Source organism: Chionomys nivalis, chromosome 1 (assembly GCF_950005125.1).
Source record: "Chionomys nivalis chromosome 1, mChiNiv1.1, whole genome shotgun sequence".
NCBI lineage: Eukaryota > Metazoa > Chordata > Mammalia > Rodentia > Cricetidae > Chionomys > Chionomys nivalis.
In genome coordinates this window covers 3,287,502-3,304,109 of record NC_080086.1, presented here as the reverse complement: position 1 = coordinate 3,304,109, position 16,608 = coordinate 3,287,502, and the positions used below count along the sequence as shown (strand labels likewise).

The 16,608-nt window shown below is 47.1% G+C and overlaps 2 protein-coding genes across 3 annotated transcripts in view; one reads left to right on the top strand and one right to left on the bottom strand.

Moving 5' to 3' along the window:
* Mrps35 (mitochondrial ribosomal protein S35) overlaps window positions 1-6,685 on the top strand; it is a 37,165-nt gene extending 30,480 nt beyond the window's left edge. For both annotated transcript variants that reach the window (XM_057789189.1, XM_057789198.1), the window contains exon 8: window positions 6,390-6,685. In XM_057789189.1, the coding sequence (XP_057645172.1) occupies window positions 6,390-6,659 (270 nt within the window). In that variant the 3' untranslated portion in view covers window positions 6,660-6,685. The remainder of the gene's footprint in view (window positions 1-6,389) is intronic.
* Window positions 6,686-9,063: 2,378 nt separating this feature from the next.
* On the bottom strand, window positions 9,064-16,059 carry Mansc4 (MANSC domain containing 4). Its single transcript, XM_057777509.1, has 3 exons — window positions 15,837-16,059; window positions 11,761-11,895; window positions 9,064-9,695 (listed from the first exon to the last, which is right to left on the bottom strand). The coding sequence occupies exons 1-3, from the start codon at window positions 16,057-16,059 to the stop codon at window positions 9,064-9,066; spliced, it is 990 nt and encodes a 329-aa protein (XP_057633492.1).
* Window positions 16,060-16,608: the final 549 nt, after the last annotated feature.

The following is a 16,608-nucleotide window of genomic DNA, read 5'->3' as shown; positions in this document are numbered from 1 at the left end:
TGCCATATAATAATCAAAACACAAAACATACAGAATAAAGAAAGAATTTTAAGAGCTGCAAAGGAAAAAGGTCAGGTAACATATAAAGGGAAACCTACCAAAATTACACCTGACTTCTCATTGGAAACCATGAAAACCAGAAGGTCTTGGATAGATGTGCTGCAGACACTAAGAGACCATGGATGCAAGCCTAGACTGCTATGCCCACAAAGCTTTCTTTCACCATTGATTGAGAAAACAAGATATTCCATGACAAAAACAGATTTGAACAATACGTATCCACAAACCCAGCTTTACAGAAAGTACTGGAAGGAAAACCTCAACCCAAGGAAGCTGACAACACCCACAATAGCACAGACATCTGATAACCCTCCACCAACACAACCCAAAGAAGGGAAACACACAAACACTACACCACAAAATATCGGGAGTTAGCAACCACTGGTCATTAATATCACTTAATATCAATGGACTCGATTCACCTATAAAAAGGCACAGGTTAAGAGAATTGGATACAAAAACAGGATCCAGCATTCTGCTGTTTACAAGGAACACACCTCAACCTCAAAGACAGACACTACCTCAGAGTAAAGGGTTGGGAAAAGGTTTTCCAATCAAACAGACCTGAGAAACAAGCGTGTGTGGCTATGCTAATATCTAACAAAATTGATTTCAAACTAAAATTAATCAGAAGAGATGGAGAAGGACACTTTATACTCATAACAGGAACAGTTCATCAAGATGAAGTCTCAGTTCTGAATATCTATGCCCCTAATATAAAAGCACCCACATATGTAAAAGAAACATTACTAAAACTCAAATCACACATCAATCCCCACACATTAATAGATTTCAACACTCCTCTGTCGCCAATGAACAGATCAACCAGACAGAAACTTAACAGAGAAATAAGAGAACTAACATGTAATGAATCAAATGGACTTAACAGACATCTATAGAACATTCCAGCCAAACAGGAAAGAATATACCTTCTCAGCACCTCATGGAACCTTCTTGAAAATTGATCACATATTCGGTAACAAAGCAAATATCCACAGATACAAAAAAATTGGAGTAACCACCTGTGTCTTACCAGAGCACCATGAAGTAAAGCTAGAATTTAACAATAATACTACCCCCAGAAAGCCTACAAACTCATGGAAACTGAACAGTCAACTACTGAACCACCCTTGGGTCAAGGAAGAATAAAGAAAGAAATAAAGTCTTCCTTGAATTTAGTGAAAACGAAGACACAACATAGCCAAACCTATGGAACACTGAAAGCAGTGCTAAGAGGAAAGTTCATAGCACTAAGTGCCCACCTAAAGAAAACGGAGAAAGCTCACATTAGATACTTAACAGCACACCTAAAACCTCTAGAAAAAAAAGAAGCAGATTCACCCAGGAGGAGTGTATTACACCAAGATACTTTATGCTATTTGTGGCTATCGTGAAAGGTGATATTTCTCTGATTTTCCTTTCAGCTTCTTTATCTCCCTGCTTCAGTTTAGTTTTCCTGACTTGTTCTATTTTGCCCTGCCATAGGCCAAAACAGCTTCTTTATTAACCAATGGTAATAAAACATATTCACAGCATACAGAGGGGAATCCCACATCAAATAGACCCAGCAGAAATTGTAGGACCTTTTACTAATGATGAAATTGACAACTTATGGGCAGAAAGTGAGCCTTGCAAAAAACTTGCGGTAATTTTTGAGGTTAACAACAAATACCCTGAAAAGCAAGAGAATTCAGTTTATAAAGAGAACTACCTGAATCCTTCCTCAGGTTGTAATGAGAACACCAATATCTGGAGCTCCTTTTTTTTTTTTCAGTGAGGAGTTGGCAAGGTAAGAGTTGGCTGTGACTGGTTCCTTGGTCTCTCTGATCTTTCAGCATTTACCCTGATATTTGGCTCCTGGTGTTTATTATTAAGAACAAGTAGAACTCATGCAACAGGTATGGGTTTTATGTGATATGGGTAGTATGGGATTGTGTGGTATGTGATATGGGTGGTAATGGATTGTGTGGTATGATGTGGTGTAGAATTTATATGAATGCTACTTATGCTTTAAATTCAGTACATTCCAGCAATGCTTCTGAGAAAGAAGCTCAGACAGCTAACTACCCCAGTGCTGGTGCAGGCTGTAACACTGGTCGGTGGGTGTCAGACAGCTGACTACCCCAGTGCTGGTACAGGCTATAACAGTGGTTGGTGGGTGTCAGACAGCTAACTACCCCAGTGCTGGTACAGGCTGTAACAGTGGTCGGTGGGTGTCAAGACAGCTGACTACCCCAGCGCTGGTGCAGGCTGTAACAGTGGTCGGTGGGTGTCAGACAGCTGACTACCCCAGTGTTGGTGCAGGGCTGTAACAGTGGTTGGTGGGTGTCAGGTAGCTGACTACCCCAGCGGTAGTGAAGGCTGTAACAGTGGTCGGCGGGTTGATTTTGTATTTTTGAGATCAGATTTACTCAGTAGCCCAGCCTAGACTTGGATACAAACTTCTCCATTGCTGGACTGCAGGCCTTTGGCCTCACACCTAGCTTCATAGTGTTTGGGGTTTTTTGTTTGTTTGTTTGTTTTAAGGTGCCTGTGTGCATGCATGTGTATGTGATTGCAGGTGCCCATAGAGACCAGGAGGAAGGAATTGGATCCCCTGGAGTTCCAGGTGGTTTTGAGCTAGTTGATGAGGTGCTGGCCATTGGACTGGGGTCCTCTAAAGTAGCAAGCTCTTCAACCCTGAACCATCTCTCCAGTGCAGTTGTAGCTGATTCTCTCCTTTTTCTTTTTGATAACTCATTGTCTGTGAGAATGTATATGAGTTATGACCTGCTGATGCTGTGTCAGAAGTCATTCTGGATTGCTGTCCTTCCACTATCACGTGTCCATGTGTGTGCACACGGGTGTATACACCCACACATTCACAGAGTCAGAGGAAGGCATTGTCCCGTGACCTAGTCCATTACACTCTATCCTGTGTAAATGGAGTCTGCATGTTGATTTCCTGGCCACCCTGATCCAAATAATCACACAGAAACTATATTAATTACAACACTGCTTGACCAGTGACTTAGGCATATTCCTAGCTAGCTCTTATATCTTAAATTAACCCATTTCTATTAATCTGTGTACCGCCATGAGGGTGTGGGTTACTAGAAAGGTTCCTCCAATGTCTACCTTGACTCCGCCTACTCTCTATTTCTTCCAGCCTGGCTCTATTCTGCCCTGCCACAGGCCAGAGCAGCTTCTTTATTAACCAAAGGTAATAGAACATATAATATACAGAAAGGAATCCCATCAGTCTTGCTTCCTTGAAACTTGGATTCTCACTGAACAGGAAGCTTGTTGTTTAGACAGACTGAGTGGCCAATGAGCTCTTGGATCCACCTGTCCCTGTCCTTCACTACTGGGGTTAGGGCTGAGTAGCTATGCCTGGCTTTTACATGGTGCTGGAAGTCTGAACTCAAGGTCTCATGCTTGCAAATGCTCTTGGCTACTGAACTGTCCCCAGGCCCTGGCCCTTTCTTCTTAACTCCTATATTTAAAGTTCATTGATGATATAGTGAACATTTTTGAAAAGACATTGAAGTTAAGCAAAAATCTTTTTTAAAAATGATGATTCAGAGGTCCTGTTAAGTTACATAAATTAGGAAATCTTACTTCAGAATTATTTGGGAGGGTGCAGGCGGTGTGTGGGTGGAACCTGTTATGTGTGTCTACTTCCGGCTCAGGTGCTTGCATCAGGTAGGCCATTGCCCAGGGTCTGTCCTCTCTTCTCTCTCCTCTTCCTGCTCTTCAAGGTGTTGAACGCTCCTGAGGGACCATAACAGCACCAAGCAGACAGAGACGAGAGTGCCCAGGACATTGGAAAGGACAGGAGTGGAGCCTGCAGCTGTGCTCTTCAAAGCCCTGGCTGCTCCGAGGCAGCTTTGTTCATCTTCTTTCTGGACCGACTTCCTTTCAGCCTACAGGGCTGAAAGCGTGGCCTTGACTGTTATGAAGTTAATTCAGGGCCTGTGTAGCGGAGGAGAGAGGGGAAGCTAAAACTGTGAGTCAATTCTCTGCTTGCCTTCAGCTCCAGACACTGTGTGCTACTTTAGCCTGGCTTTTCCTGCCACTGTGGCTATGCAGGCAGGAGGATTCCCACCTGTGAACCAGGATTTGCACACAGCACACTGCCTGCTGGTGGATTGAGTGAAGGCTGGCTTAGGTCAGGCTGTTGTGAACTTAGACCAAAGTAATAATGGCGTTGACCTTATAACTGTTAAAATATCTTTTGTCATGGGGTTAAGAAAAATACTGCACTATTGCCAATGACATGATGTACTATCTAGGATTTCCTTCAGAATGAGTATGAATGAGTTAAGTGTTCCAGTTGACTCTGTAACTTGGGAGCTGGAGCCAGGTGGATTGCCATGAGTTTGAGGCCATCCTGTGATTGTCCTGTGATTATTAACATTTTCTTTCTGTTGGTGTTGTTTGTTTATTGTGTGCCAAATGCTGTCTTTTCTTTCATATTTTAAAAAGGCTTTATCTTAAATTGTGTCTGTGTGTATGGGTGTGAGTTTGTCTGTGTGGGTATGTCTGTGTTTGGGTATGTATGTCTGTGTGTATATGTGTGTCTGTGTGCGGGTATGTCTGTGTATTGGTGTGGGTGTATGTATGTATGGGTGTGTCTGTGTATGGATATGTCTGTGTTTGGGTGTTTCTTGTGTGTGTTTGGGTGTGTCTGCATGGGGGTGTGCGTATAAATGCAGTGTCCTTGAACCTCAGAGGTGGGTGTCCTTCTCAGGAGTTGTGTTTCAGACTCTTGTGAGCTCCTGTGTATGGGTGCTGAGAACCAGACTCAGGCCATCTAGAAGAGCTGTGTGTGTCTCTAACCACCGAGCCACCGCTCCAGTCCATTCATTGTTTGCTATCTGACTGTGAGCCCAGGCTGGCCTTGGCCTTCTGCTAACAGCTTCATGATCCAGCAGGCAGGAGGACTTTGACTCCTCCGCACCGTGAGATTACAGGAGATTTCACTGTGCTTGTTAGAAGCCTGGTCCTGACTTGCAGCATCTTATAAGCATCCCAGAACTAAAGCCAGTTGTTCATGTAGCTCCCCAAATCTGGTCTGGCTTGCAAGCCCTGGTTTATACCTCAGCATCAGGGTCCCTTTGAATAAAGCGAACTCCACTCTTAATGTGAGAATCGGAAGTGTTCTGAGGAAGGAAGTGGCCGCTGAGTTTACAGAAGGCCCCTTCCATGTTCTTGCAGTTCATACCTGTGTAGTCCTCGTGGGGTCTGATCTGCAGTGTAGCTTCTGGGGTGGCTGCAAACCTGGTTTTCTTCAGTTGCACCTGCTGTGACCTGCTGCATCTTGTTTTAAAGTAGCAGTTGGAGCTAGGTCGGACAGCACACACTCATATCCCAGCACCTGGACACCTGAGACAAGTTTGCAGGTTCAAGACCAGAGAGAAGGACAAGGAAGGAAGAGACAATGAAATTTGCTTTTTTTTTTTTTTAAGAAGTAGCTTTTGTAAGATTTTGTATTTGTGCTTCTTAAATAGAGACTATTTCAAAGAGATGTGCTTCCTAAAAAAAATAGGACAAAGCCTGGAAGGGATGGAGCAGCTTCTGTTGTTATTTTTACGTGGTGGTCTCACCATGTAGCCCTGGCTGGCCTGTCTCACCTGAGTGTGGGAATTGAAGGTGGGCATAAGCACACCTGGCCTACTGTAGCTTCTTGGTGCTTCCAGTTGACTGTGTCTGCACTGCCCGGTGCCTTAGGTGACAAGGGAATACAACACCAGTGCCGATACAAGATCAGAACATAACAGCAACAACAGTTCTGGACGATGTGAAGCTTTCGTGTGTGTGTGTGTGTGTGTGTGTGTGCATGCATCCAGATGTGTTGCCCACTTCCTGATTTAACTATCATGGGCTTTATCTTCCCCGTCACGTCAGAAAGATAATACATTAGTAAGGTGAGATATCAGTGGTCTGGCATCAGACACCCGCAGTCCTAACTCTGGGAGGCAGCAGCAGAAATCAGAAGTTCAAGGCCACCTGTAGCTGTGGGGAGTCGTTGATGGGCTGTGGTTCAGGCCCGACAGGCTGTCCCACTGCGTCCCCCAGAACAGCACCAGAGCAGAGATTGCATAAGGGAACCTCTGGTAACTTAGGGATAGCCGCCTGCCAGAGAGCGTTCTGTCTGATGAGAGGCGCCTGTGGGCGGAGCAGTGCGTATGTGAAGCTGGAGCTGGTGTCCGTGGATGAGTGTGGCCTTCCCGAGGCTGAGGCTGGCCTGACATTGCATAGTGTAGACGGGCCCGGGACCAGCAAGCAGGGGAGCTTTATCATTTGATAGCATTTCCTGGAGTTCTCAACTTTTCTTTTTCTTTCAGAAAACTGAAGAATGGGAAAAAAATAAGACAGAGGAAGACATGGAAGAGTACGTGTGGGAAAATAGCTCCTCGGAGAACAACGCTCTCCGAACCCTGCTGCAGATGAGAGCTGCGGAGAGCGGTGTGGCACCGAGCAGGGACGAGCTGCTGGGAACCAGAGAGGTTGAGGATTACCGGAAGTCCGTTGTTCGGCTGAAGAACGAGGGCGAGAACGAGGCAAACCTCACTCAGTACAAAGAGTCCGTGAAGAGATTGTTAAATCTGGCGTGAAGTCTGCAGTAAAGTCGCTATATCAATTTTGTGGTGTATGTTGTCGCTGGTTTGATATAAATGGGGGAATATTTAAGAATATTGTCTTTGTCAGACTTCTGTGCGCTGCAGTGTGTGGTTGGGGCTTTCCAGCTCCCAGGAGGGGCACAGGTTAGGGGACATTCATAGTGCCGTCCGCTGGTGCAGTGCTGAGGGAAGTAGGGGTGTGCTGGCTGTGATTTTCTGTGCAGCTATCACACGGGAACAGTGGTGTGACTTGACTGCACAGAGGGAGGGGACCTTTGAGGCTCACACTCAGAACTTCTGGACTCAGCCCTTCCCCTGGGCCACTTAAACTGCATCCTTTCCCTGAAGGACAAGTCCTGAGTTCCAGGACTGTTCAGCCTGGGGTGGTTTTGCAAACACCAGAACTTGCATTTGGGTCAGAAGTGAGGACAGTCTTGGAGCTCTTGCTTTAACTGTTCGGCCAGTTCAGGTTGACCTGAGGAGTCAGGATTGTGGAATGGTGAGAACTTACCTGTGTTACTAGCCGTCTCTAGCTGAGCGTGTTGGCCTCTTGCCGTCTCTGGTCTGTATTGGCTCTCGGGCTATCTAAAGGGAGCAGGGTTGGGTGCATTCGTTTCCTTATAAAGGTAAATAGGGTTTTTTTTTCTTTCAAATTATAGTCATTTCTGAGATTCTTCAAGAAATGATTCATGTTGCGAGAAACCCCAGGAGGAACATCCTTTGTACCTCTACTGTGTTGGAAAATCCCTAAGCAATTCATACGAATTAAAAGTCCATTTGAAGCTGGGCATGCTCACACATGCCTTAGTCTCGGCACTTGGTAACCAGGAGTCCAAGGTCATTCTCTGCTACACGTCAAGACCCTCTCAAAACAGCAAAAAATGGGGTTGGGCGATGGTGATGCACAACTTTGATCCCAGCACTTGGGAGGCAGAGCGAGGCCAGCCTGGTCTAGAGTGAGTTCCAGGACAGCCAGGGCTTCAGAGAGAAACTGTCTCAAAAAACATACGGAGCAAAAAGTGTGGATGACTTTAAAAGAGACAATTCCGATGATCTCTAGACACAAGTTTCTTGAATTACTTCTTTAAATATGATTTTAGGGGGTAGAATCCCAGCAGTGCCACCACACATATACTTAAACAGAGCTTATGGTAATTTAAATCTGGATCTTCTTCCCGCAATTGATGTGGAACTTTATAATGCATTAGCAAAGAAATCGATGGGCTTTAAAAGCCTAATATTTTGAATCATTAACAAGTCAAGATAAGTTTTTAAGTCAGATTTTTCTTTTTGCTTGATACTCCGCTGGTAGAGAATTTTTTACATACATTTGTGAATGTGTGTGCACATGCCTGGGTGTGTGAGTGTGCATGCATGTGTTGGGGGGGGGCTTGCTAGAGTCTGGATGGAGGCCAGACAACAGCTTTCTGGGAGGTGTTTCTTCTATTGTGGGTCTCAAGGGTTGAAAAGTCAGTGGTCAGACAAGCACTTTGACCCACTAAACCATCTCTCTGGCCATATATATATATAATATATAAATAATATTAATACACATTAAATATATGAATAATATATGTTAAAAGGAATTGCTGCTTCCTATCCAGTGTCAGCACTGGGGAAAGAGAAAGACGTCTTTTAAGCCACTGGACAGTTTGTTCTTTTAGACACTTTAATTTTTCTTTCATTAAGTTTAATTTTTAATCATATGGTGGGTGTCTTACATTTATTATTGTATGTGCATTTATTATTGTGTGTATACATTTGTTATTTATTATATGTGTACATTTTTTGTGTGTATATGCCACAGTACTCTTGGTGGAGTTCTCATATGGTGGCTGTTCTGTTACATTTATTATTGTTTGTGGGTGTGTATGCATGCGTATGTACGTGTGTGCATGCATGCTATAGTACTCTTGTGGAGTTTGCTCTCCTTTCCCCTGTGGATCCCAGGGATTGAAGCCCTGATCAGTTGACCCTGAAAGCAGGAAGCGTTTGCTTGCAGCGAAGTCGATGCCCGAGCTCATCTTTCCCGACCTCATCTGTTTTTGTCACCCTGTTACTGAGCGCTGACTTCTGAGGTGCCCTCTTTTTTCCCTCCCTTTCCCCTCTCCCATCCCGTCTTATAAAGACAGAGTCTCATTTACACCCGACTGGCCTTAAAGTCACATCTGATCCTGCCTCATCTTCAGAGTGCTGGGATCATATGTGCCATCTCATCCAACTTGTGATCTCTTCCCCTCCCTTCCCCTCCTCTCTCTCAATTCAGGAAGTGGAAATCACCAGGAAAGTAGACAATTTTACCAAGCCTTGGCCAGTTGGTAGGACAGCTTTATTTTTGAACGCAAATGCTGTTTTCTGACAACACCTGGCTCTGGCCTTGAGGAACTCCTCCAATGTGTTATCCTGACCTCTGCTGCCTCAGGCGATGCCAGCCCTGCTGCTCTCCGCGGTACCTAGATGCCCCCATGACCACACAGCAGCAGAGGCAGGCAATGGCAGCACCCAGGGTCACAGAAGCCAGCCAGGCCCCTGCTGTCCCTGAAGCTCCACCCTGGGACGCTTCGTCCTCAGATGTGAGGTTGCCACTGTGGGACCCCTTGGTTTTGTTCAGTGATTGCTTGCTAACGTTGAGTCGGGAGTGACTGGGCTCCTGGGATGCTTTTGTGTCTGTGGGTCCTAAGAATGGAGAAACGGTCAGGTTGTCTGGACTGCGGGTGAAGTCTGTGCTCCGTGATGCCTTGCTGACCTCGGTAGCGGTGGACGTGTTCACAGCAATGAATCTCATCCCCAGATCTGTGGTCGGCTTCCTGGAGTAGCTGATCCCAGTGTGTGCACTTTGATCTTGATGTGTGGCTGACACAGTAGCCTCCGTGGGCGGCAGCACGTGCTGTGTTCCCTCCGTGTGGAGCCCTGCGTTAGCTATGTCCAGAGCTTTTAGGATCCGCAGTCTCTCCCACCATTCAGACGAGGAGCGGGAGTCCAGGTGTGTGGGGGATGGGTGCTCAAAAACCAGCAGATCTGGATCTATGCCTGAAAGATAAATGAGATCACTTAATTATTAATTTTTTTTAAAGGCTACTTTTTATTTATTTTAAAGTTTCAGAAATTTTCAGTTAATACAATATATTAGGCTTAGTTTCAGTGAGGCGGCCTTAAGCACAGTCTGGAAGCCCTGAGGCTTTACCTCACTGGGTCCCTGAACGGAGTCAAATTCCAGCTCTAGCTCCACAGGCCTGAGGTTCAGAGCAGGCTGAGTGCCGAGTTTATCCGTCCAGGGACACACTGCTGTGGACAAATATGGCTGTGCTGAGAAGGCTTTGTGTACAAAGAAGGCTTTGTGCCAGGGTCCTCATGCTGCCAGCAGCCGTGGGGAATACCATATGCCACTTTGAGCTGGCAAAGCAGGGAAGGGGGAAACCAGCAGCTACACCCCCCTTGTTTGGGTTTTGTATCCTCACTTTTCTGTTAGGAATGCCCAAACACTTGTCTTCAGGGGGAGAGGAAAGTACAAAGTCTGTAGCTTTCCAGCACCCCAGCCAGGGAGTACTGTGGTCCGCTTCCCTCACTCCCCTCCCCTCTCTAACTTGGGCCTCTGTGATGTTTCACCCCCATCATTTTGTAAGACATAAGGCAGTGACTTCTGACTTCCTGGTCACTTGTGTCCTGTCACTTGTCCTCAGACTGCCTGCCTCCCTTTACCCTTGGCTGGTTTGTAGGTGCCACAGTCCCATCTTCTTGGCTAGTTTCTGACATCAACATCCTGGGAAGACGGAGCTGCTCAGCAGTGCCTAGTTCCACTTAGGAATTAGCCCCCCTCAGATTGGCATGTGGGCGTGTCTGTGGGATGTTTGGCGGCTGATGCAGAAGGGCTCAGCCAATGTAGAGCCAGGCTGTATAAAAAGCTAGCTGAGCTCAAGCCTGGGAACAAGCAAGAGAGGAGGCTGCTAAGTGCTCCCTCCTTCCCCCCTCCCCTGACTTCCCTTAGTGATGGGTTGTGAGCTGGGAGTCATAGGGTTGTAAAGTGGTGGTGGTGGTGCACACCTTTCATCCCAGCACTTGGGAGGCAGAGGCAAGTGGATCTCTGTGAGTTCCAGGACAGCCAGGGCTACAAAAACCAAAAATAAATAAGGATTATAAGATGAGACAACCCACACACACAACACTTAGCTGCTTTCCTGTTGATGTGAGAAAATACCAAAAGCGACTTCCAAAAGGAGTTTATCTTAGCTTGTGGTTCCGGAAGTAAGAGTGCACCGTGGGGGCTGGAGAGATGGCTCGCTGGTTAAGCGCACTGATTGTTCTTTTAGAGGACCCAAGTTCAGTTCCCAGCACCCAAGTGGCAGCTCACAACTGTCTATAACTCCAGTTCCAACATTATTACACAGACATGCATACAGGCAAAACACCAATGCATACAGAATAAAGATTAAAAAAAAATTAGAAAAGAGCGCATCATGACTGCAGGCATGGTGGTCAGAGGAAACCGAGCTCACATCTTCAGATGCAAGTGTGGTGCAGAGAGCACTGGGAGTAAGGCAAGGCCATCTGATCTCACAGCCTGCACCCAGCCACACGCTTCCAGCATGGCTGTACCATCTGAGCCTCCCAGGAGCACCAACTGGGAACCTAGCATTCAAATACCCAAGCCTGTGCAGGACCCGTCACTCAAATACTCTACAAACCACTTTTGATGCGTTTATCACTGCAACAGAAAGCAAACTCGGACACCATCCTTAGTCTTCAGTGACGTGTTCCCTGTGCTGTTCCCCCCGAAATTCTACACCTGTCCCCACTGTGCTGATGGCCCTGAACACGTGTTACCGTGTCTTTTTCTTTCAGGCACGGAACTTGTTTTTCCAGTGTCCTGTCAGACACTTCCCCTGGGACACCTGGCATCATCTCTGAGCAGGCTCAGAACCCAAACCCTGATCTCTGCTCCTTGCTTCCCCACCCCCACCACTCACCCTGGGCTATGCTCCGCTGGAACACTACAGTCTGGGGACTTAAGCCTGGTGCTGCCAGCCAGTGTCAAGGCTGCGAGCCCTTTCAGGGTACCAGCACTTGGTCCCGAAGCCTCGTGAGGCAGAGTCCTTACCTGTTGTTATGTTGTACAGAATGGCACTGGTCCCCGGCTCCAGGATGCAGCTCTCCAATGTTGGGCAGTGGACGTGGAGGCAGTTGACATTGTCATGGATGGGATCATGGAAGAAGACGGCCACGTTACAGGAAACTGTAAAGGCCAAGGGCATCTGCATAGGGTCCTGGCTCCATCAGTAGGTATGTGTGTGGCAGGGAGAGAGCCTTGCTATGTAACCCCGGGGGGTCTCCAGCCTGTAATGGGCCTGCCTTAGCCAGCTAGTGCTGGAATCACAAGGACATACCCAGACATACCCACCACAGCTTGCTTTGCCGCTAGACAGATGGGCTCTGAGGAACTTCTATTTCTTTCTGGAACACTGAATTAGCCCATTCTTGTGCTGTGCTTAAAAACTATTGTAACTGGGCCAGGCAGTGGTGACACACATCTTTAATCCCAGCACTCGGGGGGCAGAGGCAGGTGGATCTCTGTGAGTTTGAGGCCAGCCTGGTCTACAAAGAAGAGTTCCAGGACGGCCAGGGCCATTACACAGAGAAGCCCTATCTCGAAAAACAAACAAGCAAAATTGAAACTATATAATACACCTATTTGGAAAGAGTCTTTACTTTAAAGCTCTCTCTGATATATTCCCTTCCACAGAGGATCCCTGAGATGTGTTTGTTGGTTGGTTGTTTATCAAGACAGGGTTTTTCACAGAGATCTGCCTCCCAAGTGATGCAAACACACAGCCCAGCTTTGTGTTTGGTTTTTTGAGATAGGATCTCATTAAATAACTCAAACTGGCCCGAAACTTGTTATGTAAACCAGTCTGAATCCAGGCCTTGCGGCCTCCTGCCTCAGTGCTGGGATTGTAAATGGATTGATTGGCTGATTGATTATTTATTTATTATTTATAGACAGGGACTCACTGTGTAACGCTGGCTGGCTCTAACAGAGATCTGCCCGCCTCTACATGCTGTAATTAAAGACACACACCACCATACCCCAAAGAACCATTCTATTTTAGTCTTAGTATTTTTTGGGCATGAGAACATCAGCTGTCTACACAAAGCATTGGAAAGCACCCGTCTGGTTTCCAGGCATAACGTGCTCTCTGAATGCTAAGGTCCTGAGCCCAGGAGAGGAAGCAGGAAGATAAAAAGAAAGTTGTAACCTCTGACAAGGGATAGACAGAGTGGCGGAGATGCAGCTCATTGTAGAGCGAGAGGATCATGTGACACCCGAGGGTCTGGACCTGGGTATAAACCTTGACCCCAGGAGCCTAATTGGTGTTGTAAAGAGAAGGATGCTGACCTCTGGGATTATCAGGGCCTATTGCATATCACATACCCATGTCAGCCTCCTTTCTAGACTTGCTCCTTAAGACACTGTGCTGTCTCTGGAAACCCAAAGTCAGGTGCTAGTGCATGGCTTGGAACACAGCCTCCCTAACCTGCACTGGAACGCAGCCTCCCTAGCGGAGCCCTCAGGACCATGGGATGTGTCTGCTGGCTCGGAGACATCACACTCTTTAATAAAGCAAGATAACAGAGACACCGTGTACCCCTGAAGCAAGCCAGGGCTTGGGGGTGAGATGCGGAGAACATTGTGGTGGAGCCCTGATCTGCCTCTCAGGAGGGTCAGCCACGGGGAGCCACAGTTCCGCTCTCACTTCTGGAACAGCCTTGGGTTTCTGCATTCCTTATCCTTTCCAGAGGAGAAGTGATCTAACACGAGTGATTAATGTTTTGTTAATATACTGGGTGGCAAAAACAGTCCCTGAGGATGGTTCTAGGACATTCTAAGAGAAAGAAACTGAAAAGGTTCTTATTTAATATTTAGATTTGTGATAAAGTCATCAATGTGGTAGAGAACAATATTGTTTTCTTTGAAGTAAGTTCTTACTGTATAGCCTGTAGATAACCACAATTTCGGGCTATCTCCCTGCCTCAGCCTCCCGAGTGCTGGAATTACAGGCATCAGCCACCACATCTGGCTTATAGAAAGCTATTTTTATTAGAAATAATTCTTTTAGCCGGGCGATGGTGGCGCACGCCTTTAATCCCAGCACTCGGGAGGCAGAGGCAGGCGGATCTCTGTGAGTTCGAGACCAGCCTGGTCTACAGAGCTAGTTCCAGGACAGGCTCCAAAGCCACAGAGAAACCCTGTCTCGAAAAAAACCAACCAAAAAAAAAAAAAAAAAGAAATAATTCTTTTCTGAAATATTTGTTTTGACTTTTTAACTACGTACATTTGTGACATAGGTGTGTAGATACCTGTGGGAAACAGAGACCTCTGCTCCCTGGAGCTGGAGGTACAACCACCTGATGTGGGTGCTGGGAACTCAACCAGGTCCTCTGCAGGAATAATGGGAGCTCTGAACCACTGAGACGTCTCTCCAGCCCTTTCCCGTGGTTTCTGTAGAACCAGGAATGTGGTGCCCACATACAGTCTCAGCTTTCAGGAGGCCGAGGTGGGAGGATCAGGGCTGTGAGTTTAGGGAAGCTTGGGCTGCTTCAAGAAAGGGAGAGGAGGGGACCTTAGATTTCATGTGTATCTGTTCTCCATGTGTGGATAGGGGGTGACAAGCCTGGGCCCTGCCTTCCTGCCCTGACTCAGGCTGCTGAGGTATGTCGTGCTGACAGGTCTGGATTGTATGTGTGTGTGTGTGTGTGTGTGTGTGTGTGTGTATGTGTGAGCGTGCATGTATGTGAACATCCATGTGTGTGAGTGTGCATGTGTGAGTGTGCATCTGTGTGAACGTGCATGTGTGTGTGCATGGATGCATGTGTGTGAGTGTCCATGGGTCAAATGACAACCTTGGGTGTTGGTCCCCTTTTCCACCTTTGCTCTTGTGTCTTTCCAGGTAGCTTTAAAACTAGGGAAAAACTGCAAAAGAAATGAAAGTGTCTTCGTGTTTCAGGTGGCTGTGACCTTGAAGGCTTTGATATGAGTATATGGCTGATATTTACATCTAAATGCCATTTATTATAGAGAAGAGGAATCTATTAGGGAAATTTGAAGGTAGAATGACACGCATTCTATCTTCCTGTCCAGTGTACCTCATATTTCATATGGATCCAAGAGAGATCTTATAAAACAGGCACGACGCTGAAACCCTCAAAGTTATATTAAGAAGAAATTACTAAGCTAGATGTGGTAGTGTGTGCCTATGATTCCAGCACTTGGGATTGGAGATGGAGGACCAAGAGTTCAAGGTCAGCCGCCACTGACAAGTGAGTTCAAAGTGGGCTACACAAACAAACAAGGAGAAACACTTCCTGAACTTACAACTGTACAAGACAGACCCGGGATCAAGCCAGTCGACATCCAGCACGGAGCTGGAAGGAGTTCATGAGCCCCAACCCCTGACTGAGGAGTGATTGACAGTTGATGGCTCCGTGGGAGGCAGGGTCTGTATTCTTTAAGGGTGTGGCCCATGGTCAGAGCATAAATCGGACTCAGTAGATTATCTTTTTATAAAAGAGAATGTGAAGTTGGGCGGTGGTGGGAGATTGGGGAAAGTTGAAGGAGGAGTGGGGATGAGATTGTGGTCAAAACATTGAAATTCTCAGAAGATAGTTTTAAAAGAAACTAATAATAACAGTTTAAAAGAAAATTATTGCAAATCCATTATGCTCGTTTGCTTGTTGTTTTGGTTTTGAGACACAGTCTCAGATAGTCCAGGCTGGTCTCAGCAGTGTTGCTGAGGCTCACCTGGAACTCCTAAATGCTGGGATTATAGATGTAGGCTATAGCACCCGGCCTAATGGAAATGCTGGTCTATGAGAAAAAAACCAGTTACCCCTGGAAGAAATACATATCCATTTAGTACTTTATCAAAGACAGCAGGATGCCCTGGGTTCTACAGAGTCACAAAGATCTCATTCAAAACCACCTGCTCCAATGCTTCCCCCATCCTGGGGTCCTCCTGTTTCCTCCCCTTCTGTCAGGGCCTTGGGCTCTGATCCCTGGACTCCCCCTCTACCTGGGCCTAGTGCTCCGACTTCAGGGGCCTCCCTGGTCCTCCCTCTGCCTGCCCCTCGTGCACCAACATCACCCCCGTGGGCTCAGTCAGCCCTGAGCTCACTCACCATCCTTCCTGAGGCAGCAGCTCCGACTGCACTTCTGGCCCGTGTTCTCCGAGTAGTACTTGAGGAACTGGGCCCCCAGCCTCTGAGACTCCTCTAGGTTCAGGAGCAGCCCTGGGAAGCGGCGGATCCAGCAGTCTCTGTAGAACACCGAGGGCGAGCAGAGCCCATGCACCCTGCAAGCCAGCCCCAGCAGCAGCAGCAGCAGCAGCCCCGCCGCCTGCATCTCTGGGCGCTAAAGGGAGGCAGCTAGAGCTGACCATGGGCTGTGTCCAGGGCTTTCTTCTTTGTTCCTCCCCAGCTGGGCCCCGGGAGAGCGCCCGTCCTGCGGCATCATCTCTGAAAACCCTCTCCAGCAGGTTTAGGTGTTTTGACCCTTCTTCTCTTGAAGACGGGGATGCTCCTCTTGGCTTTTCTTCTTTCTCTGGGAGTGAAGCGTCACAGACACCTTTTCCTTCACAGATATGAAGGCCAGGAGAAACCTTAGCCCAGAGTCCTGCTGAGAAAAACAATCACCTTGTCTCTTGACATCAGATTAAGGGAGGCTCTGTTTCCAGAAACAACACTTTGTTTTGTGTGTTGAGTATAGGCTGAAGAGCTGGTGACTTCATCCCCCATCCCCCACCAGACAGGGTTTCTCTGTAGCTTGGAGCCTGCCCTGGAACTGATTCAGTAGACCAGGCTGGCCTTGAACTCACAGAGATCTGCCTGCCTCTGCTGGGATTAAGGGTGTGCGCCACCACCGCCGGGCAGCATGACTTCATTTAAATTCTAT